This window comes from Zeus faber (genome assembly GCF_960531495.2).
Source record: "Zeus faber genome assembly, chromosome: 2".
Classification (NCBI taxonomy): Eukaryota; Metazoa; Chordata; class Actinopteri; order Zeiformes; family Zeidae; genus Zeus; species Zeus faber.
In genome coordinates, this window is record NC_137189.1 from 24221727 (window position 1) to 24246769 (window position 25043).

The following is a 25043-nucleotide window of genomic DNA, read 5'->3' on the forward strand; positions in this document are numbered from 1 at the left end:
ATGTTTTTTGTGTAACTGTTGTTTGGTTCAATGTTTAATTGTCTCATCCGTGGTGAATCTCCCCCTCTTGGAGTAGTGATCAGTTGTTTATAGACCCAAACATGGTTAAATAGTTCTCCAAAGAGGGGGGTTGGTAGTGGCTCTGTAAAACAAAAAACTGTGCTCTTGTCATGCTACAGGTCATCCATAAGACAGAGTTATTGCAGCAGTTCTTGATGATTTAAGAATAAATAAAGAGTTGCACTGCATGTTGAGAATTTGAACTCCACTTGCAGACTAACACTGTCCTAGATGCAATTGCGTACAAATACTCAGAGTTGAATGCCTAGCATGCTGACAGCACAGGTTTAAAAAATAAAATAAAATAAAAATTCGAATTCACGCTGCTTCTTCTCATTACGTACCATACATTAGCCTTTCAGGGTGTGTATTTTCACTGGACTACCTGTTTGTGTTCACTGTCACTGAGCCCCAGGACTCTGCTTAGTTGTATTTAAGGAAAGTTGACCTTCAACCTTCTAATGTTAAATAATCCTATGCATTTGACCAGGAAACTGTTGTAACCTGGCTACATCTGGCAGCCATTTTCAGTTGGCGAGCAGGTGCATGGCTAAACTATGTCCTGAATCTTTACCCATTTTTCAGCAATGGTTGGTATTTAATTTAGCATCCCAGGGCTAAAAACTGTCCTGTTTACTGTTTTCAATGGAAAGGTCAGTTAAAGTTCCCACAGTAGCTGATGCTAGTCTGCAGAGTTTGCAAGAAAGATCACAAAGGCTGCAACAAATTGTTATTTGAATAATCAATTATTCAATGTAAAGTACTTTTGTTTAATTTTGTAAATTTGTAAATAGTTTTTTTTACACTTGATACTTTTTCAACAAAAAAATTAGCTGTATTCAGACTCAAAAAATGAAAATGATAGCTATACAAAATGTGTACATATAGCAGTAGTAGCAGTATGTAGTATACAGCAGTATATACTATATAGCAGTACAGTATATGGTATAAAGCAGTACAGTATATTGTATATATCGTATATAGCAGTATATCGTATATAGCAGTGTATAGCACTATATAAATATTATATATATATTATTATATTGTATATGTTGTATATTATATTATATATTAATTATATATATATTACATTTCAATGCATATATGTATGAAAGTATGTATATGTATGTGACAAATAAACCTCTTGAATCTTGAATCTATAGCAGTATATACTATATAGCAGTATATAGTAGTATAGTAGTATATACTATTTAACAGTATATCGTATATAGCAGCATATAGTATAGAGCAGTATATTGTATAGAGCAGTATATAGTATATAGCAGATTAGAGCAGTATATAGTATATAGCAGTATATAGAAGTATATTGTATATAGCAGTATATAGTATATAGCAGTATATACTGTAGCAGCACTTAGTATATAGCAGTATATTGTATATAGCAGTACATAGAAGTCTATAGTATATATATCAGTATATAGTATTACAACTTAAAAAATGAGCTGTATTTAGACTCAAAAAATGAAAATGACAGCTATAAGATACAAAGTGTATATATATAGCAGTAGTAGCAGTATATAGTGTACAGCAGTATATAGCAGTATATGGTATATAGCAGTATATGGTATATAGCAATATATGGTATATAACAGTATATAGTATAAAACGGTATATACTATATAGCAGTATTAGCAGTATATCATATAGAGCAGTATAAAGTATAGAACAGTATATAGTATATAGCAGTATATACTCTAGTATATAGCAGTATATACAGTAGCCTATATCAGTATATAGCAGTACTTAGTATATAGCAGTATATTGCATAAGCAGTGTATAGCAGTATATAGTATATAGCAGTATATTGTATTTGGCAGTATATTGTATATAGCAGTATATAGAAGTATATATCAGTATATAGTATATAGCCGTATAAAGCAGTATATACTATATAGTATATAGCAGTATAAAGCAGTATATACTATATAGCAGTATATAGTATATTGCACTATATTGTACATAGCAGTATATAGTATAGAGCAACATATAGAATTATACAGTATATATCAGTATAGCAGATTATAGTATATAGCAGGATACAGTATATAGCAGTATACAATATATAGCAGTATATAATACATAGCAGTACATTGTATATACTAGTATAGTACAAAGCGGTATATAGTATATAGCAGTGTATATGAGTATATATTATATAGCAGTAGGTAGTATATAGCAGTATACTGTATATAGCAGTATATACTGTAGTATATAGCAGTATCTAATATATAGCAGTATATTGTATATAGTAGTCTATACAGTAACATAGTACATAGTATATTGTATATAGCAGTATATAGTATATAGCAGTACACAGTATACAGCAGTATATTGTATATAGCAGTATATAGCGGTATGTTGTATATAGCAGTATATTGTATGTATCAGTATATAGAGTATAGCAGATTATAGTATATAGCAGTATATAGTATGTAGCAGTATGTAACAGTATATAGTAGTATATAGTATATAGCAGTATGTAGCAGTATAAAGTAGTAGTATATAGCAGTATATAATATATAGCAGTATATTGTATATAGTAATATAGTATAAAGCAGTATATAGTATATAGGAGAATATAGTATATAGCAGTATGAAGTATATAGCATACTGTATACAGTATATTGTATACAGTATATAGCAGTATATACTGTAGTATATAGCAGTATCTAATATATAGCAGTATATTGTATATAGTAGTATAAATCGTAGCAGTACATAGTATATTGTATATAGTATATAGCAGTACATAGTATACAGCAGTATATTGTATATAGCTGTATGTTGTATATAGCAGTATATTGTATATATCTGTATATAGAGTATAGCAGATTATAGTATATAGCTGTATATAGTAGAATATAGTATATAGCAATATGTAGCAGTATATAGTAGTAGTATAAAGCAGTTTATTGTATATAGCAGTATACAGTATATGGCAGTATATACTGTAGTATATAGCAGTATATCGTATATAGGACTATATAGCAGTACGTAGTATATAGCAGTATATTGTATTTAGCAGTATACAGTATATATCAGTATGTAATATATAGCAGTATATTGTATAAAGCCGTACATAGTATACAGCAGTATATTGTATATAGCAGTTTATAGCAGTGTGTTCTATATAGCAGTATATTGTATATATCAGTACAGGTATATAGCAGTGGCTATGAAATTGCAGCTCATAGGCTTTTAGTGCTGACTGTGGGGCTTGTTTGCCAGCCTTTTGTGTTGGACCACAGACAAATTTGAGTTTTTTTCCTTTTGTAAAATAAACACAATTATAATTAGTAGATTCAATAGATAGTTGTACAATTTCGAATAAAGCTTTTAATCATACAGTAATAAATCAATCAAAATGCAATTATTATTAATTCCTTAAAGTTTGCATTGATTTAATTCCATAAGTTATTAATTGCTATGTAATGTGACTTTAACACACTACAATGTCTGCAGATTTTATGAAATAATGGGAGATGACTTACAAGGTCTGTCCGTCGGTGGGTCACACACACAATTAGTCTTGAAACAAATTGGATAAAATACCACTTCACGTCATGGTTTAAGTTTTGTGTGTACGTAGGTCTGACCAGCACAGCTTGCTCCAATACTCTTACTAGCTATAACTATAATAAGATGAAGTAAAAATTTGTTCACCGAACATATGTCTCCATACCCTCAAAGGCATTGATTTAAAAAAAAAAAAAAAAACTAATTCCATCAAATATGAACAGCTACAGAAAGTTAAATATGCCTCTATCCGTCTTTGTCATTAATGGATTGCCTATATATGTGTTTCTATAACCTGCATGGCCTTTCCTGTTGGTCAGTATTTCCCCCATCCTCTCCTTTTTAACTCTTAACTTGAGCTCCTGACTGACATTTGTATGACTCAGCATGACTCCTGCTTTTAAAGCCATATCCTGTCTGCACGGTGGTTTATGATCCAATCAATGAGGTGCTTTCGCTGCAAAAACCTGCCGTCCTTCTCCTGTTCCACTGCGTTCCTCCCCCGTTTGTGTATTTGTTGCAAAAGCATCTGCTTTTGAGGGTCTTCTTTTGTATTGTCAATGCAGCTGTTTTTGTTGGCAATTACCGTAGATGGTTCATATTCCAAGTCGATAGTTTTGGGGAAAATTACATTTTTGGATCCAGGTTCAAAGTGGGTTTTTTTTTCCCCAGTGATCTGTGATCAGTGATGCTGTCCTGCGTGTCACATTCTGTTGTTCAGACTGATGGGCCATCAACCTCCATCACAAGAGACACGCAGAGTGGAGGGGGGAAGGTCAGGTATCGACAGTTCTGCGGAGCCCAAGAGTGTCTGAGAAAGTGTCGCCATTACAGAAGTGCATAGCAATGGAACGCAATAAGGAGACGTGCGTGAGACATTTTCTCTTTCTCTTCGTTCAAGAAGGAAACAGAGAAAAAACACATTGAATTCTAAAATGTAAACACACTGTTTTTATTTGTTTTGTTCAGAGACACGGGAACAGAGACGCGCAGTCACCTTAATGCAGCTTTCTAGCTCCGCCTCTCCATTCCCAGCTGTGTTTGCCTTTTTCGTTTCATACAAGTAGGAAACTAATGAAAATAGATATAATTCTTAAAAAAACGCAGTCTTGTTTGGTCTATTTCTATTTGGTATTGGAGAGACCGCTCTCTAGCTCTTAACTGTTTCCTCCAGTAGTTGGCGTTGCAAAACAGATACCAAAAGATGCAAGATGTCATAAAGACGCAAGATATATCGCTTAAATAATTCAGCTTTTCAGATGTTGGAAGGTTTATTTCCGTGATTTCACACGAGTTGTGCTATGCTTTCCTCCTTCAGACTTGCATTGCATGAAGCCCGTCGCTATCTTGGGTCTGGACACACAGGGATGAAATTGTATTGACCTTCTCTTCTGAATCTGGGTAACTGGTATATTGGGTTTGCAAGACTCGGATAACAAAGTGTTAAAAAACAGACGACCCCAAAAGAGAGGAAGAGCAAAACCACAGTTGCCATAACAGCAAACAAAGAAAAAATCTGAAATAAAGACAAGCTTGGTGTGCAGATATTGGCCTTTGAACAAATATTATAAACATAAAGAGATTGATCCAGCGGTCCGCGTAACGATGTAGTCGCGTCTTTAACGTTAAAACCGGTTTGAACTGCTACACCGCTAAATAGTTCTCTTTATTTCGAGTTATTTTGTTTTAAGGTTGTGACGTCGCTCACGAGTTCTCTCGTTCGCGCGCATGGAATGTTGGAGGAGTACAGGGCGTGGTCTCACACACACACACACACACACACACACACACACACACACACACACACACACACACACACACACACACAGACATGCATGGTACATGTGCAAGATGTACATAAAATCCCGCTATACGCTGACATACTAATCTACAGCAAATAGGTTATGGTTATTTATTTGAAGCCAAATGTCTGCACATCCAGTTGGTGTTTGTTAAAAAAAAATTGTATACTTGACAGATTTTTGGTCACAAAATGGTCGAGCCCTGGGGTCAATTGATAGTGACATCCTGGGGTGGGGTTCCTCTGGACAAGGCAAAGGTCTCTGACACAATTGTGTTGGTCAGGACTTTTGCAGTGGGGTTTTTGTACAGGAGTTTCATTAATTCAGTGATATTTCTCCCAGACCAAGTATTTGTAGTTTTATTTTTTTAATTTTAAATGGATAGGGATACTCTACACAGTTTAAAGCCTTTTCAGCATCAAATGATGGAATAGCCGCATCTGGACTGCCCCTCTCTGCATATGTAGTTTTGAGAACCCTTACCATATTTTGAATTGCTTGCCAACCTTTACTAAATCTGTTTTGATTGACAGCCTTACAACCTATTAGCTTGATATCAGAGTTTAGAAGTGAGTTGGGATAAAATGATTGTCTTTCCAAGAAAGAGGAGGGATGCAAGGATCATCAAGAAAATCATCACGAAATTAGTTTTGTATTCTATATTCACTGGGAAACTCTGGCCTTCAAAGGTTTATAAATGATTTAAAATATTTTATTAATGTATAACTTTTGGTCTGTTGTAACATTTCCAGCTGTACTCAGTACTTCTTTTATGGCCTTCATTCTGTAAGGTCGTAATTCACCAGGCAAATCATTTATGTTAAGTCTACTTTTGTCCTTGATAGTAAAACAACTGTTTTAGTCTGTTTAACGTAGTTCCTTATTAGCCCACTGTTCATTATAGTGGGCTCCTAGTACAGTTAGTTTATGAGGAAGTTCTGGTGTGTCATTAAATGTAATTTCATTTTCCAATGTTCTAATTTCATTCTCAATTACAGATATTTATTCACTTATACCCCATGTTATATTCTGTACGCCTTAAAAGCCTCCCATCTAATTAGGTATTAAGTCTCAGAAGTAATGGTCTGGAAGAACAATTATATGTTCCCCTATAAAACATATGAATTCTGGGTCCATCAACCACTTGGTGATGAACTGCGATCTACACTAATTCTTTAGTGGTGCTGTACTCTATGGATACAATTGAATAATAAAAAAATGTAATTGAATAATGTAGCGTGGACGAACCAAGACTGTGTCCAGACACCTACCTGGCAGCTCCGGTGAGACTGTGCTTTTATTTAGTTTCTCTTGTTAGTTTTTGTTCTGCACATAAACCGCAGCACACTTATGGACATTGGATTACAGATTATTCACCAGTTTTCACACTTTTTATCCATCTCTTCGTGGCCGGAGGAAATTCTGCAAGGAGCGCACCAATACACCAATGGAGACACTCCACCGAGGAGGATGAGCTGGGGTCAGGAACAGACTGAGGTCTTGGGGACATCATCCACCTCTAACCAGTGTCCTGCTTGCCAATGTCCAATCTTTGGAGAACAAACTTGATGACATCAGGGCAAGGATACAATTCCAACAGGACATGAGAGACTGTAATATCATCTGCATCTGACTAAAACATGGCTGAACCCCACGGTGCCAGACCAAACTATTCAACATATAGAATCCTTCTCCATTTTCCGTATGGATAGAACAGCTGAGTCCAGGAAATCCAAAGGTGGTGGAGTCTGTTTCATTGTCAACAACAGTTGGTGTGACCCCAGGAACATAACGGCCCTCTTGCATTCCTGCTCGCCTCACCTGGAGCATCTGTCGATTATGTGTAGTCCATTCTACCTTCAGCATGAGTTCACATTGGTCATCACTGCGGCTGTTTACATCCCTCCATAAGCCGATACCGATACAGCACTGTCAAAGCTTCATGATAAACAGACACCAGACCAGACACCCAGAGGCAGCCTTCACCGTGGCAGAGCTGGCACACCTCCACCAACACATCTCCTGCCCCACCAGAGGACAACAAACTTTTGACCACTACTACACACAGTTTAAGGAGGGCTACAAGGGCTACAAGTCTTCCACCGTTTGGCAAGTCAGACCATGCCGCTATCTGGTTCGGGAAGTTCCGGGGACGAGGGCGGTCTCAGTTCTAGTGGTATGACACATGTGGCAAGGACTACGGACTATTACGGACTACAGAGGCAGAGCTACCACCACGGGGAGTGCTGACGCTTCTCTGAAAGAAGATCTGAACTCTTTGTTTGCGCCTGGGTGGTCATGAAGTATTGAGAGACTAATTAAGGATTACATCTGCTCCTTTCTACCAAGCACCCTGGACCCATTACAGTTTGCCTACCACCCCAACCAATCAACGGGTGACGCAATCTCCCATATGCTGCACACCACCCTATCCCACCTTGACAGTGCGGGGGGCGGGGGCGGGGGGCTGAAATGAGGAGAAAGTCACAAAACCTAAGGAGGTACGTGACAGGATGTAGGTCCTCACGTGCCCGGTGACGTCATTAGCTTTTACGTTATCAATTAATCGACGATTGTTTGTTCGGGTTAACAACAATCGATAACGGAAACTCCTTTAAATTTGCACCCCTAGTTACCTGTGAACAAGCTACAAGCAACATTTCCAGCAATTTCTCATCACCAAATACAGTCAGGAGTATCTAAGATACGGAAGTGGCAGTGTAATGGTGTGAGGACTGTTTGGTTGGCACATGTTAGGCCCCTTAATTACTACGATTTGAATACCACAGCATTGTTGTAAAAATACCTCAGCATTATTGATGACCACATGCATCCATTCATGACAGTTAACATTTTTTCAAATGGATACGTTCGACAGAATAATGCACCATGACACAAAGCGCACAGTATCTCAAGATGTTCCTGTGTACATGGCTGTGAATTCAGCTGAGGTGCAATGGAAGCTCTCACACCGTGAATGTATGAAAAAAATCTGAAGCAGTTCCTTGATCCAGATTTTGGTCCATGCAAGTTAGCATGGACCAAAATACCTAATAAATGTTTCTCACACTTTGTTACATCCATGCCACAAAAGATTAAGCTGTCACGGAGGCTAAAAAGGCGTCCTACCTGGTACTTATTGGTGTACCCTATACTGTATATACAGGGCATAATAAATGGCCTTTCAAACTGGCATCTATGACTTTAATTGTCAAATTTGTGGCTGATGCTCCAGTATTGGTTTACAGTATATTTAGCTCTTTAGCTTTAGTTCTGCCACGGCGACGCGGCAGACGGCTTTTTGAGATATCAGTGACGCAAGATCATGTGGTTTGAAATACGTGTAGCTCGGGAGATCGGGGATCAGCAAAGGGGAGCGCGAGAGGAAACCAGGGGGAGGAGGAGTAATATAGAAGTGTATATGTAATGCCTGTGATGTAATATTAAAATAAAGCAATATTAGGTATTTTTATTGCACTTCACTATTTGGGACTTAATTAATAATAATTTACCTCCAACTCTCTGCAGAATTTATCTATAGGCAGACAAAATGTATTTCCCAAAACCCGGAGTAGTTTTAAGCCCTGACCTGCGCTTTACACATTTGGATATTTATTTTTGGGTGGCAATAGAAGTAACTTTTATTTATTTTTAGCCTGTGGATAAATAAATAAAGATAAAATGCAGTATTGTGTGTTAAAGCTTTCTGAGGATCTGAGAGGCAGCGAGCACTATAAATTGTCGTGCTCATTGCATTCCAATTCTGTGGTTGTGTGTATGTGTGTCTTACTGTGTGAAAGCTCAGTTGTTATAATCCCTGTTCCAAAAAAATGCTACAAATCTGCTGCCATACTGGCTTGAAAATGCTTGACAAATGCTTTTTTTTTTTTTTTTTCTGTAATGCAGTGCCACTTTCTGGAGAATTACATTGGTAAAGGCCATATAACATGGGCCGCTAAAGTCGAAATGAAATGTACTTGAACATTTTGTATACATTTGAAAATTATTTCAATGTGGCCCTGTCTATAATGGTCAGTAAAAGTAACGGACTGGATCGCATGGATCTGTTGTAGTGTTGTGAAGTGGATTATCTATGCATTGATTCTGAATATCTGAAACTCTTTCAATACTCATTTCCCACAACATTTATACTATCAGTACCAGCTTGGCTTTCCTCTTCGCTCTTTTTCCTCAGACAGCCAGGTGACACATACCCACACAGCTTCCCACACGGAGCAGCAGCCCCACCTCCTCTCTCACTCACAGTACTGCGCTCAAGTTTCGTCAGCAAGTGCAGAGCCTCTTAATGGACAAACAAAGCAGCAGGAGCTGAAGTCAAGTGCAATTATCTGAAGGTACTGAAAGTCTCATTTTCTGAAGTAGAAAGTTAATACATTTTCTTAATTTATCCCAAATTACAACTGTCATCTGACAGCCCTGTTGTCTTGGCCAGGGCTCCCTTGGAAAAGAGATCTTCAAAGAGATCTTCAATATCAATGACACTTCTCCTGGATATATCAAGTTCAATGAACAACGTAAAAAGTGTTGTTGCATTAAAATAAACATCAACAGTGGTTACCTATTTCTAATTAAATATAAAGTACAATGTAAGTTGCATAAATATACACACTGGAGTGGCCATCAAAACCCTGAAATGTGTGTGTTCATTCAGTGTTTGAAATTAGGGTGATTTACTCTGAGAACATTATGTGACTGATGGTTAAAAATTGCAATGTGACAAAACAATCTTTTTACTTCGAGATTGATTCATACTAGTATTTGAAAATATACACACATTTGCTTTTTCTTACTTTAATATTAACTGTGAAACTTAAGAAATGTAAACATGACAATAGTAACACTTGTAACTTTACACAATTCTCTTTATCAACATACAGCTTGGCACAAAATTTAATCTCACAACCAAAATACACTAAAACTACCAAAACAATTCATACATATCTCAAAATTCAACTTATTCTCCCATAAGACAAGCAAAATTCTCTTTCAACAAGAACACGCTGTCGCTCATCACACAATGAGCTAAAAACGCCAACAGGAAGCATTATAAGATGTATCATGTTCCCTTTAACTTATCTTTGATTATTTACATAAACCAACATTCCATTACAAATCTAGAATGGCACCTCTTTACTGTATACTGTATAATGTAATACAGTATATGTTACAGAAGTGAATAAGAAATGCTTCATTATGCTTTATCTTTTGCCATTTTTTGCATTGAGTAATTCCAAAATGAAACTACAGTTGTTCCAGTACTGTAATAAACATTGTGTATACACTATACATATATAGGATATCTACCAATCGATACAGATATAGATACAGTATATAGCAATGCATATGCATATGTCAACCCTCTCTTCTGTATTTGGCCACAAGTCACACCTTATGTCCTCTCTTGCAATACACCTGGGAAAGAATCTCTTTGCCTGGGTAGGTCTTCAGCTAAAATGTGAATCAGCTGCGGTTGGTCTAATTTAATTTCTGTACGCAGCGGTTCCCAACCTTTTTCGGACTCGCGGTCCACTTGAAAATCTCAAAAGTGTTCGCGGCCCACATCCGACCAGAAGTAATACGGGAGCCAAACAGTGGGTTCTCAGAGGACGTGGGTTCTCTACTGCACATACAGTGCAGTAGTGCCAAAACAAAAAAAGAGGTGGGTTAAAAATAACCTTATATCGATGGAGCTTTTGCGTTCGTAATGTAAAACTAACAGTAACAGGAGCACATTAATATGAACTCACCTCATGAGAAGGCTGATGTTGCATGGCAGACACCAGATGCTCGATGTCTGGCTTAAGGGACGACAGTCTCAGGCGGAGATCGGGCTCAACATTTAGTTTATTCCTGAATTTCGTCTTCAATGCCACAAGCGCCGAAAAGCCAGTATCGCAGAGCTACGTTGTCAGGAAAGGCATCAGAAATTCCACAGCTCTGTTCAACAGATCGGGATTTGCGTTCTCGGTGCCTACACATGGCGTTTCGATGACTTTCTTCTTGGGCTGATACTCCTTGAGTTTATTATCGAAACATTCAAGTAGCTTGGGCATGTACTGTTGGTGTTTTGTCTTGAGGTGACGGCGCAGTTTACATGGCTTCAGGGCTTCGTTTGATAAAATCTCGGAACCCAACACGCACACCGGTAACATTTCGTCTTCCGTGCCTGTCCAAAAAAATCCCAATAAAAAATATTCAGCGTTATACTTTCTCCGAACCTTTCTTTTTTGTTTGTCCGCCTTTCCCTTTCAGTGTGCGTGATGCTCGGCAACCATCCATTTTGATTATCACCTCAAGTTCAAAAATGTACAGGTGCACGTCGTTCGTGGTCCGGCTTGGACGTAGTACGCCCTACCACAAGTTCCTATCTATCAGTGATGATGCATTTTTGAAGGTTTTACAGAAAAAATACCATGAAATGTTTTTGGGTTTTTTTACATTTATAAAGGTTTTTATAATTAATAATTTGAGATTATTATTATTATTATTATTTATTTATTTTTTCAATAAAATCTATGTGTTTTGCCCATGATTTGGGGGCCCACTTGAAATACCCTCGGCCGCGGCCCATAGGTTGGGAATCGCTGCTATAGAGTATTCAGAGTTTCCATTAGAAAGAATTGATGCTGGTCCATGTGTCCTGGAAGATTTCAATTTCCCGGACAAATGGGAGAGATTCCAGTCAAATATTATTTGTGTTTATTGAGCTTAAAAACAATTGATAGGCAGGCTTTATAAAGAATGAAATCATGAAGGCACGCAGATTTATAATATTTTTTATTGAATATTCAAAATAAAAAAAGTTCCGTAAGTTAAGCTATTTTAAAAATAAATAAATATGAATATTACTACTTGAAATCAATTAATTTCCCATCATGAACTATAAGAAACAAGTGCAGCCGCTTTAATTCACATCTCACTTTAATACATTTTTTATAAAATCAAAAACAAAATAAATATGGCAAGTAGGTCTAAATAAATAATAAAATATTGGTGTCTGTCTTTGTCGGGACGTCTCGTCCACATATTTTACAACACAATTACTATTTACCTGCTTCTGCTTATGGTCGGAAACAAAATTTAAAAAAGCGGCCAACCTATTGATGTACTGTATGTGGTCATGTCTTCAACGACACATCATCTTTCTCCTTCTCTGAGTTAAGACGCTGCCACTCTCCATTCCGTGTATACTGTGGTTACAAGTGCAACCTGCGGGCGTGGCTTATTTCTATATCAACAATCGTGATTGGTTAGAGGTGAAAGGTCAGCTTTAGATCCTTCAAACTGATTGGCTTTCTGTTGCAACTTGCAAAACGCGGAAATAACCAGATCTGTGCAATTATTTTTATCAAAATGATCAAGTCTATTTTATTTTTACACAAAGGAAAAAAAAAATGTTTTTCATCCAGCACTTATTCAAATTGTGCTTAGAGGGAATTATTCTCACCGGACATTATGACCGGAGCGATTTAGATATGTCGGACTTCAACAGATTTTCCCGGTCAAAAAACGGCATTTACCGGAAAACGGAAACTCTGTCAGTATTACTAGTATTACATTTTATTGAACCCAGTAGCTATTTTAAGTTACTTCAAATAAGTCATCTTAACCAGATGTACAACATATGGTTATAGATGATAACCCATTGCTTACCTTATACCTAAATGTAACCGTAACCTAATCCCTAAACCTTTCAAGTCATGGCTGTGTTGGATCTTCAGCTTGAACATGTACAGTGAATGAATGATTGTGGATGAGGTGGCAGGGATGTTAGCAGGAAACTCACAGCGTGTGTCAATAGCTGGTAGAAATGTTCATCCACAGCAAAACCACAGCTCAGTGATGCCCCCGATAAGTGACCAGGACTTCTTAAAAGATGCAGGCCTGAGCAGATTTCTCTCTGACTTCCTTCAGTGCCCCCTTCCCTCCCTCCCCTCCACCCTCTCCTCAACGCTATCTGCTGTTTCAGGGAGACAGTTGTGTGTAGTTACCATGGTGACCTGCCCTTCTGTTCGTCAGCTGGATAGGCTGTGTCAATCAGAGTGCGTGCGTGCGTGCGTGCTTCAGTCTTTTAATTCCCCACATAGCTCCCTACCTGAATCTCTAGTGGGTAATTACAGGACGCCCACTTTGCTCTGAATAGATTCAGTCCTCTACAGATGTGTGCGTTTCCGCAAAAACATTATTTTGTCACTTGGTTTAGAAATCCACTCACTGTCACTGCAACAGAGTGGATTGTTTCCTCCTAGCCTTGTTTCCAAGGGCTGTCTGCCTTCATCCTGTGCTTTTAATGGTGTCTGGTTTGCCCTATTGAGTAACGTACCGCTCGGCTAACTCTAACCCTCACACTCACAATCGCAGACATACACAATGTACACTCCCTCCAACAGCCCCATAGATACAGATAATGTAGAAGAACCGGATTAATCCAAACCCCGCTGGAATGAGGCTGGGAGTTGTCAGGTGGACTAAAATGTCGAGGTTTACCCAAACATGAATTAATACATAAATATTAAGCAATTATCCTAAATGATTCCTTGGTGGATTTATTTAAACTACATTCCAGAAACGAATACACAAACATTCAATATTAAATATGAATATAAACATTTGAACATCAGACAATAATGGTAACTGTAGCTCTGCATGCAGAAGAGTCCTATAAGGTGCTTTAACTTGGAGTCTTAAAATTTTCAATACATGTTTAACAATGCAGATATACACTCCTTTGCACTTTGCAGCCGCTTTTTGCCCAGCAACCAACTGTCAAATGGAACAGGAAAAAATGGTTTGGTTGTCTGGTCCTGTATGTTAGAATAAGTGAGGTTTGAGTGTTTTCAGTGCCTTTGCTTATCAATTTGTTTATGTTTAAATCAGAAATATCATTAACCAGCTGCCTTAAACTTATCCAAGTTGGACCCCTGAACAAGTATTCTTAATGATAAATGAGTGATAATAAATGGTCAAGGTAAGTGTGTTTGTACTTGTTTCATTCACAATGGCAATGCAAAGGGATTCAAGACACGGAAGGGATTCTTTCAAGCAAAATGGAAAGAATTTCAAAATAAAAAGCTAAAAACAGATAAAGAAAAATGTTATATCACATAGATTAAAGGCTAAAGTGCAATTTAAAAACAGACCTACACACTTAAATATGTTCGGACTCTAACCCACACACATTCAGGTACTTAGTACTAAAGCATAGAACATAAAATTGAAAAACAATGACATTAACCTGCGGAATTTCCCCTATAGACATATTAAATTGTGTTATCGTGTGTATGTCAAGATGGGAAAAATGGGAGAAACGATCATCACAATAATCACAGCGAAATGTATGTTGACATCAACATACATCACAATACATGCTCCTGGATTTCGAAAATGACTTGTTAAAGAGTCCAACTGCGTTTTGTTACTGTATGTGCTAATGTAAAATATGACATTTGACTAACACTCCTGTTTTTTTATTTTTATTTTTTTATAAAAGCTCCTCCCGTTACTCACACTTAATGGCATAATGTATTCAGGCCCCTGTGAAAGCAGTTGAAGGTCGGATCAAACAACATCTTCCTGCCGGCAGCTACTCTGGCTATTGCTGTGCGTCCCTGCACACCGTGAAGCGCACACAAATTTGGTTTCGATTGGATCGCTCCCATTGTGTTGTGTCCACTTTACAACATAGGTCCTTTAAAAACCTCGCAGGGTGGATGCGGGAGCGCCTCATTATTCCTGTTTCAAGTTGCCCAGAGCTACACGACACATGATGTGACGTCTAGAGGGAATTTAAAAAAAAGGCCTCGAGGAAAATTGCAGAAGATCCCCGGGATCAGGTTTATAACATCGGTGACATAACATCAAATTAATTATAACATAATAATAACATAAAATAATAACATCAAAACAGAAGATTTTGTTGTAGTTAATTGGTATTTTTATGTCGACCTTTCATAAGAATAGTATAGACATTTCTGACAGTATTAAAAATGTTTTTTTTTTTAATTGAGCTTACTGTGCCTCATCACCGGCTGTCATGACATTTCAAGATTCAAGAGGTTTATTCGTCACATACATATACATACTTTCATACATATATGCAGTGAAATGTCAAAACTGCATATGTGTATGACTGTACCTGTATGTATGTGACAAATAATCTCTTGAAGTTGAAGTTGAATTTGACATTTTCATAACATTTGGTTGAGTGAAAGGATGCGTTTTCCCTGCAAAAGTTGGAAAATCCTGTTTCGAGGTCAGCTTCCGTTCACCTAAATATTCATTGTAACATGCATTTTGACCTGGGGATGCCCAAACCTTTGCATTCCACTGTATTGACCAACAGAAAAATCATGTCACCCATGTCATCAATTAAATAAGTGTCTTCCATATTTTTTTTACACATCAATTTTAATTCAACTGGAATGTCATTCGTCCGTCATATGACACTCTTTGACAGTCCAAGTCGATGCATTTTGGTAAAACTAATGGATAGGATAAGACGGCACTTGGGTTAAGGTGCTAAATCACTTTCTGAATCGGATATTTTCCAGCATGTGCATTTTACAGGTAAAGACGGATTTCGATTTAGATGACGATCCTGAATGCATACCCATAAGACATAAAAGAATAATGGAGACAGTTGACCAGCCATTAAAGTTATGCAGTGTGTATGAATGTCAAAATGTCACTGTCATTCAGTTTCAGTTTGGCAGCAGCCTGGCTTCGCCTCAACTGAAGGCACAGAACGCCGCAATGTGGCAACGAGCCAAGTTCTCAACGTGGCAGCAGGACGACGAGTCGCGTTCAGAGTTTTTTTTTTTTTTCTCTTCTCTTACCCCGGGGGAATGCAGGCTACAGCTGAGATACTTGCTGCTTCCTTACAGCTTCTTAAAACCGTGTCAGGGATTCCGACAGGAGAAGAAGGGCTCACACATTTTTCTGAAAACACTTCTGGATTACCACTTTTAAGTCGATTAATGAGTTGACCCTCAGGAAGGCTTCGGCTCGGCTTGCTGACTGTGATCCAGAAGCAAAACCACAATTTTCATTAAAATCAAAAATCAAAAACAAAAACAAAGAAAACAACTTGTAGATATAAAGAATATGACTGCCTACATTTGAAACAATCACGTAGTAACGGAGGTTGGGTCGATGGCTACCTCTTGAATGATGTCGAGTGATTTTTTTTTTTTTTTGTTTATCTATTTATAAATTATTTTCATGTCTATTAGCGTTTCTAAAATGATCATTTCATCTTTTTATGAATGTGAATCATAATATTATGAACACTGAGGTGTCAAGATCTGCTGCAATATAATAAAAAAGAGCAGATATTTCTAAATAATGTGAACAGGAATGTCTGCATGATGTGACATTCAGCATAATTCTTCAGCGAATTGCACAACATGACGGTAGACTGACCTGATCCATGGGGGCCCCACCTCACAACTTCCAGGACTTAAAGAATCTGCTGCTAACGTCTTGGTGCCAGATACCACAGGACACCTTCAGAGGTCTTGTGGAGTCCATGCCTCCACGGTCAGAGCTGTTTTGGCGGCACGAGGGGGAGCTACACAATGTAAGGCAGGTGGTTTTAATGTTGTGGCTGATCGGTGTATATCTACTAGGGGTGTGTATCCCTCCCTTATAAGACAATCCAATATGTATCTAGACACATGGGCTACGATACAATTCAGGGACGATACATTTTAAAACTCAACGATTGGGTGCGATGCGATAAGATGCAATCTGTTGAAGTTGTAAACATTTGTTTAATGTAGACATTCACGTTCCGTTCTGAATTGAAATAAGCCAATTCTATAATAGTGGCATTGGTTACCTACAAATGAGGGAATCCCAAATATTTTTGTTTCCTTATGGCATTTAGATATAATAATATCTGATAAGTTGTGATTCTAGTAGTAATATATAACATGATATTGTAATGACTCTGGGTGCGTTGGTGTATTTTTAATTGTCAGTTATGATGTGTTTTCCTGCGGGCGGTTCACAAGTCTCGCGAGAGGGTAACGTGCGAGTGCGATCTGGTCTGGGGGGTGTTTGTGGCGAGACGGAGTCAGGGAGAACGGGAAAGAGCGCGAACCTTAGCTCATGGAGTGTTCCGGAGCTGCTTAGTTTATACTAAAGTAGAATTAGCAGCAAAGCTTCAGTCAACCGATTCGTAAATCCAGTATCGGGCCGTCGACCAGTTTATGATGCATTTAGAACGATCCAGGGCTCCCCGTATCAGTGTAGTCGCATCTTCAACGGTAAAACTGGTTTCCAATTTGCATCAGTGAATCGTTACATCATTTGTACAATACAATACAAGGAGCGTGCGTGTGTGTGTGTGTGTGTGTGTGTGTGTGTGTGTGTGTGTGTGTGTGTGTGTGTGTGTGTGTGTGTGTGTGTGTGTGTGTGTGTGTGTGTGTGTGTGTGTGTGTGTGTGTGTGTGTGTGTGTGAATACAGTCCTTGTAATTTAAAATGGATTTAAACTTCTGCCTGGCAGATGTGCACCAATGCACTGATGCGCAATACTGAGGCTACATAATGCCCGTACTAGAATACATTATTATATACACACGAGGGTTATAAAAATCTAAGGAGATTAGTTTGCACTGGGAAATTCAAGAGAATCACATGAAAGGATTATAAACAATCCGAATAAATAATCTCGATTGGACGATAATATCTAAAGGTATCATAAAGTTCATGCCATATTGCAGTCTCCGTCCCAATATGATTTTTGGTTCTTATCGTTAATCATCGGACAGATAGACAATGTGTCGTCAGATATTACTGATGCTGAGACTGATGGAAAAAGTGGACCAATGCACCAAGATTTCACTGGAGAGGAGTGTGCGCACAAGTGTGTGGGTGGACAGCCTTATTCTGTGTGCCTTGAGAGAGAACGAGTGAATCATAAAACAAAAAAGAGCCACAGAAAAACCGGGACAAGCAGGGGAGCAGGCACAAAATGAGCGCTTGGGAGACGAGGGAGGTGTCTGCACTCTGCCCTCTGCAGGTGTTTTCCTCCGCTTTCTTCACCTCCACCTTTGTCCGACAGCCTCCCGGGTGGCAGAGAGGTGGAATGTTCTGAGACCTTTACCTTTTTTCCCGTGGTCTTGAGGAAGAAAAAAAAACTCCAAACGTTCTTCCTTGAAAAACAGAGGAGAGAGAGAAGGACTGGAGAGCAGGAATGCAGCCCAGTTTGACAAGTTTTTCCAATCCGAAGCCAACATAATTAAGGCTTATCTTTTTTTGACAGACGGGCGCTTTGGAGGCGTGTCCTGCCTTCCTGCTTGTTCCATTTTAATATCCGTGACTGGAGATGTTAATACCAAATACAAAAGATTCAAATTGAAATAAATATTTCCATTGTTTGTGCAGTTGTTTGTGTGCCTTATGAGGAATGCCATTTCCCAATAATTCTTTCAAAAGGTTTCTCTGATGAACTCATGACTTTACGGTCATCTGCAATAGTGTCGCATTGAAAATGACAATGGCAGCTGTTATACTTTTCCATTCATAAATTTTTTTTATCTGTATTTAACCATGACCAGACCATGGCAGGACAGCTTTAGGCATACTTAACAGTTAAAGGAGAACTCCGGTATCATTTGGATCATTGGGGATCAATCGGAATCAACCTGTACCAGCGCAATCCCATGTTCGATTGGGACAAAGGGGAGAAAGCAGAGAAACACTGTCGCATAAGCATAAGCCTATGGGTAAAAATTCTCATGAAACTGTTTTTGTTTTCCATTTACACTGTATATTTGTCATAAAGGCATAAAGAAAACAATAAACACCTCCCTTCGCAAATACTTTTGCAGCCTTTATGCATACATTCAGATGGCACTTTATGAGGAACACTTGTTTATCTGCTTGTTCATTTCTAAAAAGAGGTTCAGCTGTTGTTCAGACCAAACATCAAGCTGAACTCTGAACATAATTGACAATACAATCTTTAATATAGATTGTATTCTCAATTATGTTAATTAAATAAGAATTAAACATTTAAAATAACTGAACTACACAAAAAAATTAAAACACACCTGAATTTTAAAAGTAGATCAAGTGGTTGGTTTATTTTTGATCACTGCTTGGCCCTTTCCTAAAATTCTTTCTTTATTTGAAGTATAGGCTAATACCCATAATTTCCTGCAGGCGTGAGTCCATCTATGCCGCCCCGGGGATAGATTGGCATTCCATTCAGTGGAAGGAAGATGGATGAATTTTTGGCAGTATGTTACTGAACAACACAAGGACATGCTGCCAAATGGGAAATGCTTGTGTCGGGAATTAAACACGTTTCAGGATTGTAATCTTCATTTGAAAGACCTATTGTGCAAAGGGTGGAGCGTGAAGTGCAATGTCCTCCATCTCACACCACCTGCATTGTCCATCAAATATCCATTCAACTACAGGTGGGATCTTGAGGGGCTGACAAGCCCTGTGTCCAAGTTGCGTTCTGCATACTACGTGTTTGTACCATGGTCCAGCGTACTTAATTACGCAAAATTAAAATAACAATTGTTTCTCGGACATACTACATTGTCATATACTCACTCCATTTCCTTTTGCCAGGTTGTGGATTTATGATGACAATGCATAGAAACCTTTACCGACATCTTGCCCTCACATTGCATTGTGCTATGTGCTTTTTAGCACAGTGTGTTTGCATACTACAATATTCAAGTTCAAGTTCAAGTTCAAGTTCAAGAGATTATTTGTCACATACATATACATACGTTCATACATATATGCAGTGAAATGTCATGACACCCGGTGATTACGCACAATAAGCTCTATAAATACTAAAAAATACCAAAATGTTTCACCATGATGTAATCCTGGTACTTTCCACATGGTATTTCAGAATATTATGGTCACTATGGCATAGAGTGCTTGAACACCATGCTTTATTGCTTACACACAAATTCATATATACTTATTGAGAGATACTGTTCACACTGTCCTGATTTTGTAACTTTCTCCTGAATAACAAAAGGTAGGTATAAAACACAGGTTTACTGGAATGAGCACTACTACTACACAACTATTTAAAAATGACCTGTTAGGTGTTGTGCGCCACCAATAAGGCCCTATTTGACTTTGCAAATATGTTGGCAGCGCTGCTCAGATCTTCTTGGCGATTTGTTCCATTCAATCAAGCTGTTCTGTCTTGTGGGCAACACCCGGTGTGGATGGGGGACTAGTTTGGAAGAGCCATCTAGACATGTATCACTACACACTGTATGGTTCACACTCAAGAGTGATTCATTTAAAATTATTCCTTTGTTCCTTTTTTGTCCTGGTTGGTCTTGGCTGGCACTATACACTGGCCACTGATTATACAGACAGCTTGTCACATAAAATGAGATTTTTCTGCCTGGAAAGGAATGCTCTAAGACCTGCAATTGAGAAACCTGATCACTGCTCAATGAATGATCTTACACCAACAACTTCTCCTCCATCACCAGTCTGTCTTGAAAAGTGTCACAAAAGTTGCTAAAGCACAAAAAAATGCATATGGATTACCTATAAAAGTAATACAATTTTTTACTGGGTTTTGGGAAGAAAGAATACTTGGACGCATTAGTACATCTGTGCTAATCTTTTGAGCCTTTCCTACATCTAATAATTGACAGTGTTTTGTTGTTTTTAGCAAGCAGGAAGTACCAACATCCATGAGCAGTGCCAAAGGCTGCGCCACTACAAGTAGAATCAGCATCACTGCCTTTTAGTGTCTTTGCTGGTGGCAGAAATCCTGTGTGCTCTGTGGAGTTGAAAAAGGTTTTAACCAAAAATTGAGGTGTTTTAGTTTTATTAAATTCTCTTTGACACATTGAATTGTTAAGTTCGGTGTGCTTGATCAATCTAAGCCCTTACGGCAATTAACTCCTAGTGGTTACATTCACTTCTTACAAATATAATTGTTTTTGTGGTGGGTTTTTTTGTAAATTGTGCATTACTGCACATAGTACATACATGCAGTAACAAAAAAAAGAGTTTTGTTGAAAAGGAACATTTTAAATTCATAAAATAACTTTAAAGGGTTAAACAGTTAACATTTGAACTGAAAAGGCCAACAACAACCCAATACTGCTTCACATCAAAGTCCAGAAAGTGATGTCTTACATTTGACGCCACCTTACATTTGCATGCATGCTACAAGAAAAGTCTGAAGTATTTATTTCCATAGAAATTGTCTTGCCAAAGCAAACTCTGATGTAAATGTGTGAATGCTAATCATGCCTTCTCATTAAATCCAAACGCGACATTTCCCAATCATCATAACCTACACACACACTATAACACACACACACACACACACACACACACACACACACACACACGCACACACACACACACAAATAGACACACACCGACATACACATGTGCCCTAAAACTGTGGCATAGCAGCAATGCTGCTACCAAGCACCCCATAATTAGCCAACGGATTATGGTGGCTCTAACAGTTAAGCAAATCACAGCGCTACACATTATAATTAAAGTAATTAGGCATCTCACTCACTCTACTTCATTAATCCCATTTCCAGTTAAATGCAATAACATGGCAGGACCTTAAGTAAAGAGATAGTACATTTTTCTTTTCAGTAGTGGAGCTAAGGAGACATTTGAGGTGGTGGATCTGTGATAGGGGTTCGGAAGGAAAGGTTTTCAGTGTCGAGTGACCACATTTTCGCATTCAAAAACTGGTAGACTACTGAACATATTTTCATATATGTGGCAACTTAATATAACATCTATTATGAGCTGCCTCAGCGGGCATTAAAATATCTGTTAAACTTTAGGAATTTGATTGAAAGACACGCTGCAGGACACACTATTGAGCTAGACTTGGACGTTTTATCGCACCTGTGATGTCAAGATTATAGAACTTGTGACAAGCTTCATTGCAAAGCTGATGGATGATATTGTCCCCACGACGACTGTCAGGTCTGACCCTAACAAGAAACCGTGGGTTGATAAATCCACCCTTGATATATTGATGAGTGACTGGGAATATGGATGATTTCAAAGTGGCGTCTTTCTCGCTAAGGAGAGCGGTGAAGTATGCCAAGCCATGGTATGCTGACAGAGCGGAGTCTCAGTTCCAGTTACAGGACACATCTGGCAAGGATTATGAACTGTAGAGGCGGATCCACCGCCATAGAGAGTGCTGGGGTTGCTACCTCTCTTTTTGTTTCCTTCAGTAAGGACATCTTAATACATGTAAACTAAAAGCACACTGTTTTTATTTCTTTTATTTGACGGCATAGGGACACTGTTTTTATCTGGATAAACGGGGGAAAGGGGACACGCTGCGGAGCAGAGATCACGGGCGCCCTTATCGCTCCTGCTCCAAGTCTCCATTACGCATGGAGAGGGAGCGATCGAGGCACAATTTGTGCAGGCTGATCGTTTTGCTGACCCAACGCGCGCCCCCCCCACACTGATTGTGTGGGGGGGCCGCGGTTATGGCCATAAAATTCCCCATACAGCGGTGGGTGACCTATGTAAGACTGCTGTTCACTGACCATATAGTGTAACTGGGACCTAGGATGGGGACCCCAGATGGTGCGGGTAGCCCCCCCCCCCAAATTCATATGTACATGCCTATTCAATATAGACTTCAATATCTACAGTATATGTATATTTGTATTATATTTGTGTTCATGTCAACGATTTATCTTCAAAACCACCAGAGCTGTTAAACTAATTTTCTTCCATTTGGTCATTCTTTTCTTTTTTTTCTCCAGCCATTTTGTGAGCCGAAACCCGCTGCGCAATTTACTTTGCACAACGTTCTGTTTTTCACTGGATGTAAAAATGACTGCAGATGAGCATCAAAGTATATAAATGGGAATCATTACATGTCGTTATTGTCATTAACGGCTCATCAGCTCCGAGAGGGACATCTCTCACTCTCTCTCTCTGTCTCTCTATTCATCCTTGTCGCAAAGCAAAAACAGCCACTGTCCTGTTTGCCTGTTTGCCTTTTAGGCCTTATTGAAATGTTGTTTCCCATAATTTCTAACTATCCACATCACAACCTCACAGATCACTTACAGTGCATTGCACTGCTGCCTCACAGCAAGAAGGTCCTGGGTTCTCTGCTCTGGTACCTTTGATCAGGGTTGGACTTTCTCCTACTCTGGGGTCTACTCTACTATGGTGCCTTGGGCTTCTGTGCTGGCCAAGGACGGTCCATAACAAACACCATAGACCGCTAGAGCGCCTTGAGCCAAAGGTCGATGTTTGATTTTGTTGTTGTTTCATCGGACCTGAGGCCTTATGTTCTGGACAGTTGGGTGAAGGAAGGTCATTCAACATGTGCATCAGGCTGCTGCAGATGTTTTACCAGTCGGTGGTAGGCAGCCCGTTCACTCACGCAATTGTGTGCTGGTTCTCTTATTGTCCCTTTTCTTTCCATTTCTTTTCATGTATGTTTTTCTGAATCACTTTTTTTTTTTTTTGTTTTTTGTTTTTTTCTCCTCCCGCTCCACAAAAGCCTCGTTGTGTCAAAAGCCAAGGGATGACTGTCATGTCAGATTATGATTGGCTGGCTGACTGATGGTACATTTTTTGAGGTGGAGGATTTAAAGGTCAATCTGATGCCCAACAGTTAGCTTTAGCTATTTTTAACCTTTCTAATATGATTCACCAATGGATTTGTAGCATCGCCTTCGTACAAAAGTGTCTCGAATAAATATTTAGACCGAAAGAGCTGGCAGTATTAAGAGATTTTATATTGTTGTGAATCTATAATAACTGGAGGTGACAAACTTTCTGTAGGTTTATTTGAATGTTTGTTGTTATGCAGCCACTGTAGAGGTTATGGGAGAACCGGAGATAGAAATTACATTGAATTAGATTACATTTTTATGTACCTTGCTGCTGTACTTATTACTGCTCCATTTAGCCTGCTCTATTTGCAGTTAAAGCTTGACAATTATCTATTGATTTGGTAGAAAAGCGTACAACTCTTAAACGTCACCGTGGCTGATCCCTTTCTGTTCCCCTTTCCCTCTTTCAGGTGATTTATGCGCTCAACACCAAGAACGATGAGCACGAGGCGGCTATCGCCACCCTTAAAGAAGCCCACGAGGAAGAGGTGCAGCAGATCCTCTCTGAGACCAGAGAGAAGATTTTACAGGTGCAAACTCTTTATTTTGTAGTAAGTCATGGATGATTTCAGTTGTTTTTACTGCTAGCTGTTTGCTCAAGCCAACAACGGGCCACATATGCGAAACTCACTCAGGATCCGATTTGATCAGAGTGTGTACTTAGAAATGTTTCCAAAAATATTTTGGCATCATGTTTCTTCCCGTCATCTCTCTGCTGCGATCAAAATGTATGTATGTTTGGAAACATGTGGAAATGCATTACACTAATGGGGCCTTTGCCAGGAATATGTTATTGTATTTACAAAAACAATTACAGCGGTGCCAAAGCTCAAATGATAAACAACCTGTTCTAGTCGACCAAATTTCTAGACTTAATATACTACTTAAAACCATATTAACAAAGCAATATAAAGCACTTAAGAGTGCGACAGTAATGGTGTATTTGCTTTTATTGGAGCACTTGGCTCTTTTTGCCACTGGAGAGAA

The 25043-nt window shown here is 38.5% G+C and overlaps 1 protein-coding gene across 1 annotated transcript in view; it reads left to right on the forward strand.

Annotated features, from left to right (window-relative positions):
* Positions 1-25043, forward strand: part of fam184ab (family with sequence similarity 184 member Ab) — a gene marked incomplete at both ends in the record, with an annotated part of 132463 nt that overhangs the window by 37478 nt on the left and 69942 nt on the right. The window contains one exon of the mRNA XM_080019056.1: positions 24467-24586. Coding sequence (XP_079875182.1) covers positions 24467-24586 — 120 coding nt within the window. The remainder of the gene's footprint in view (positions 1-24466; positions 24587-25043) is intronic.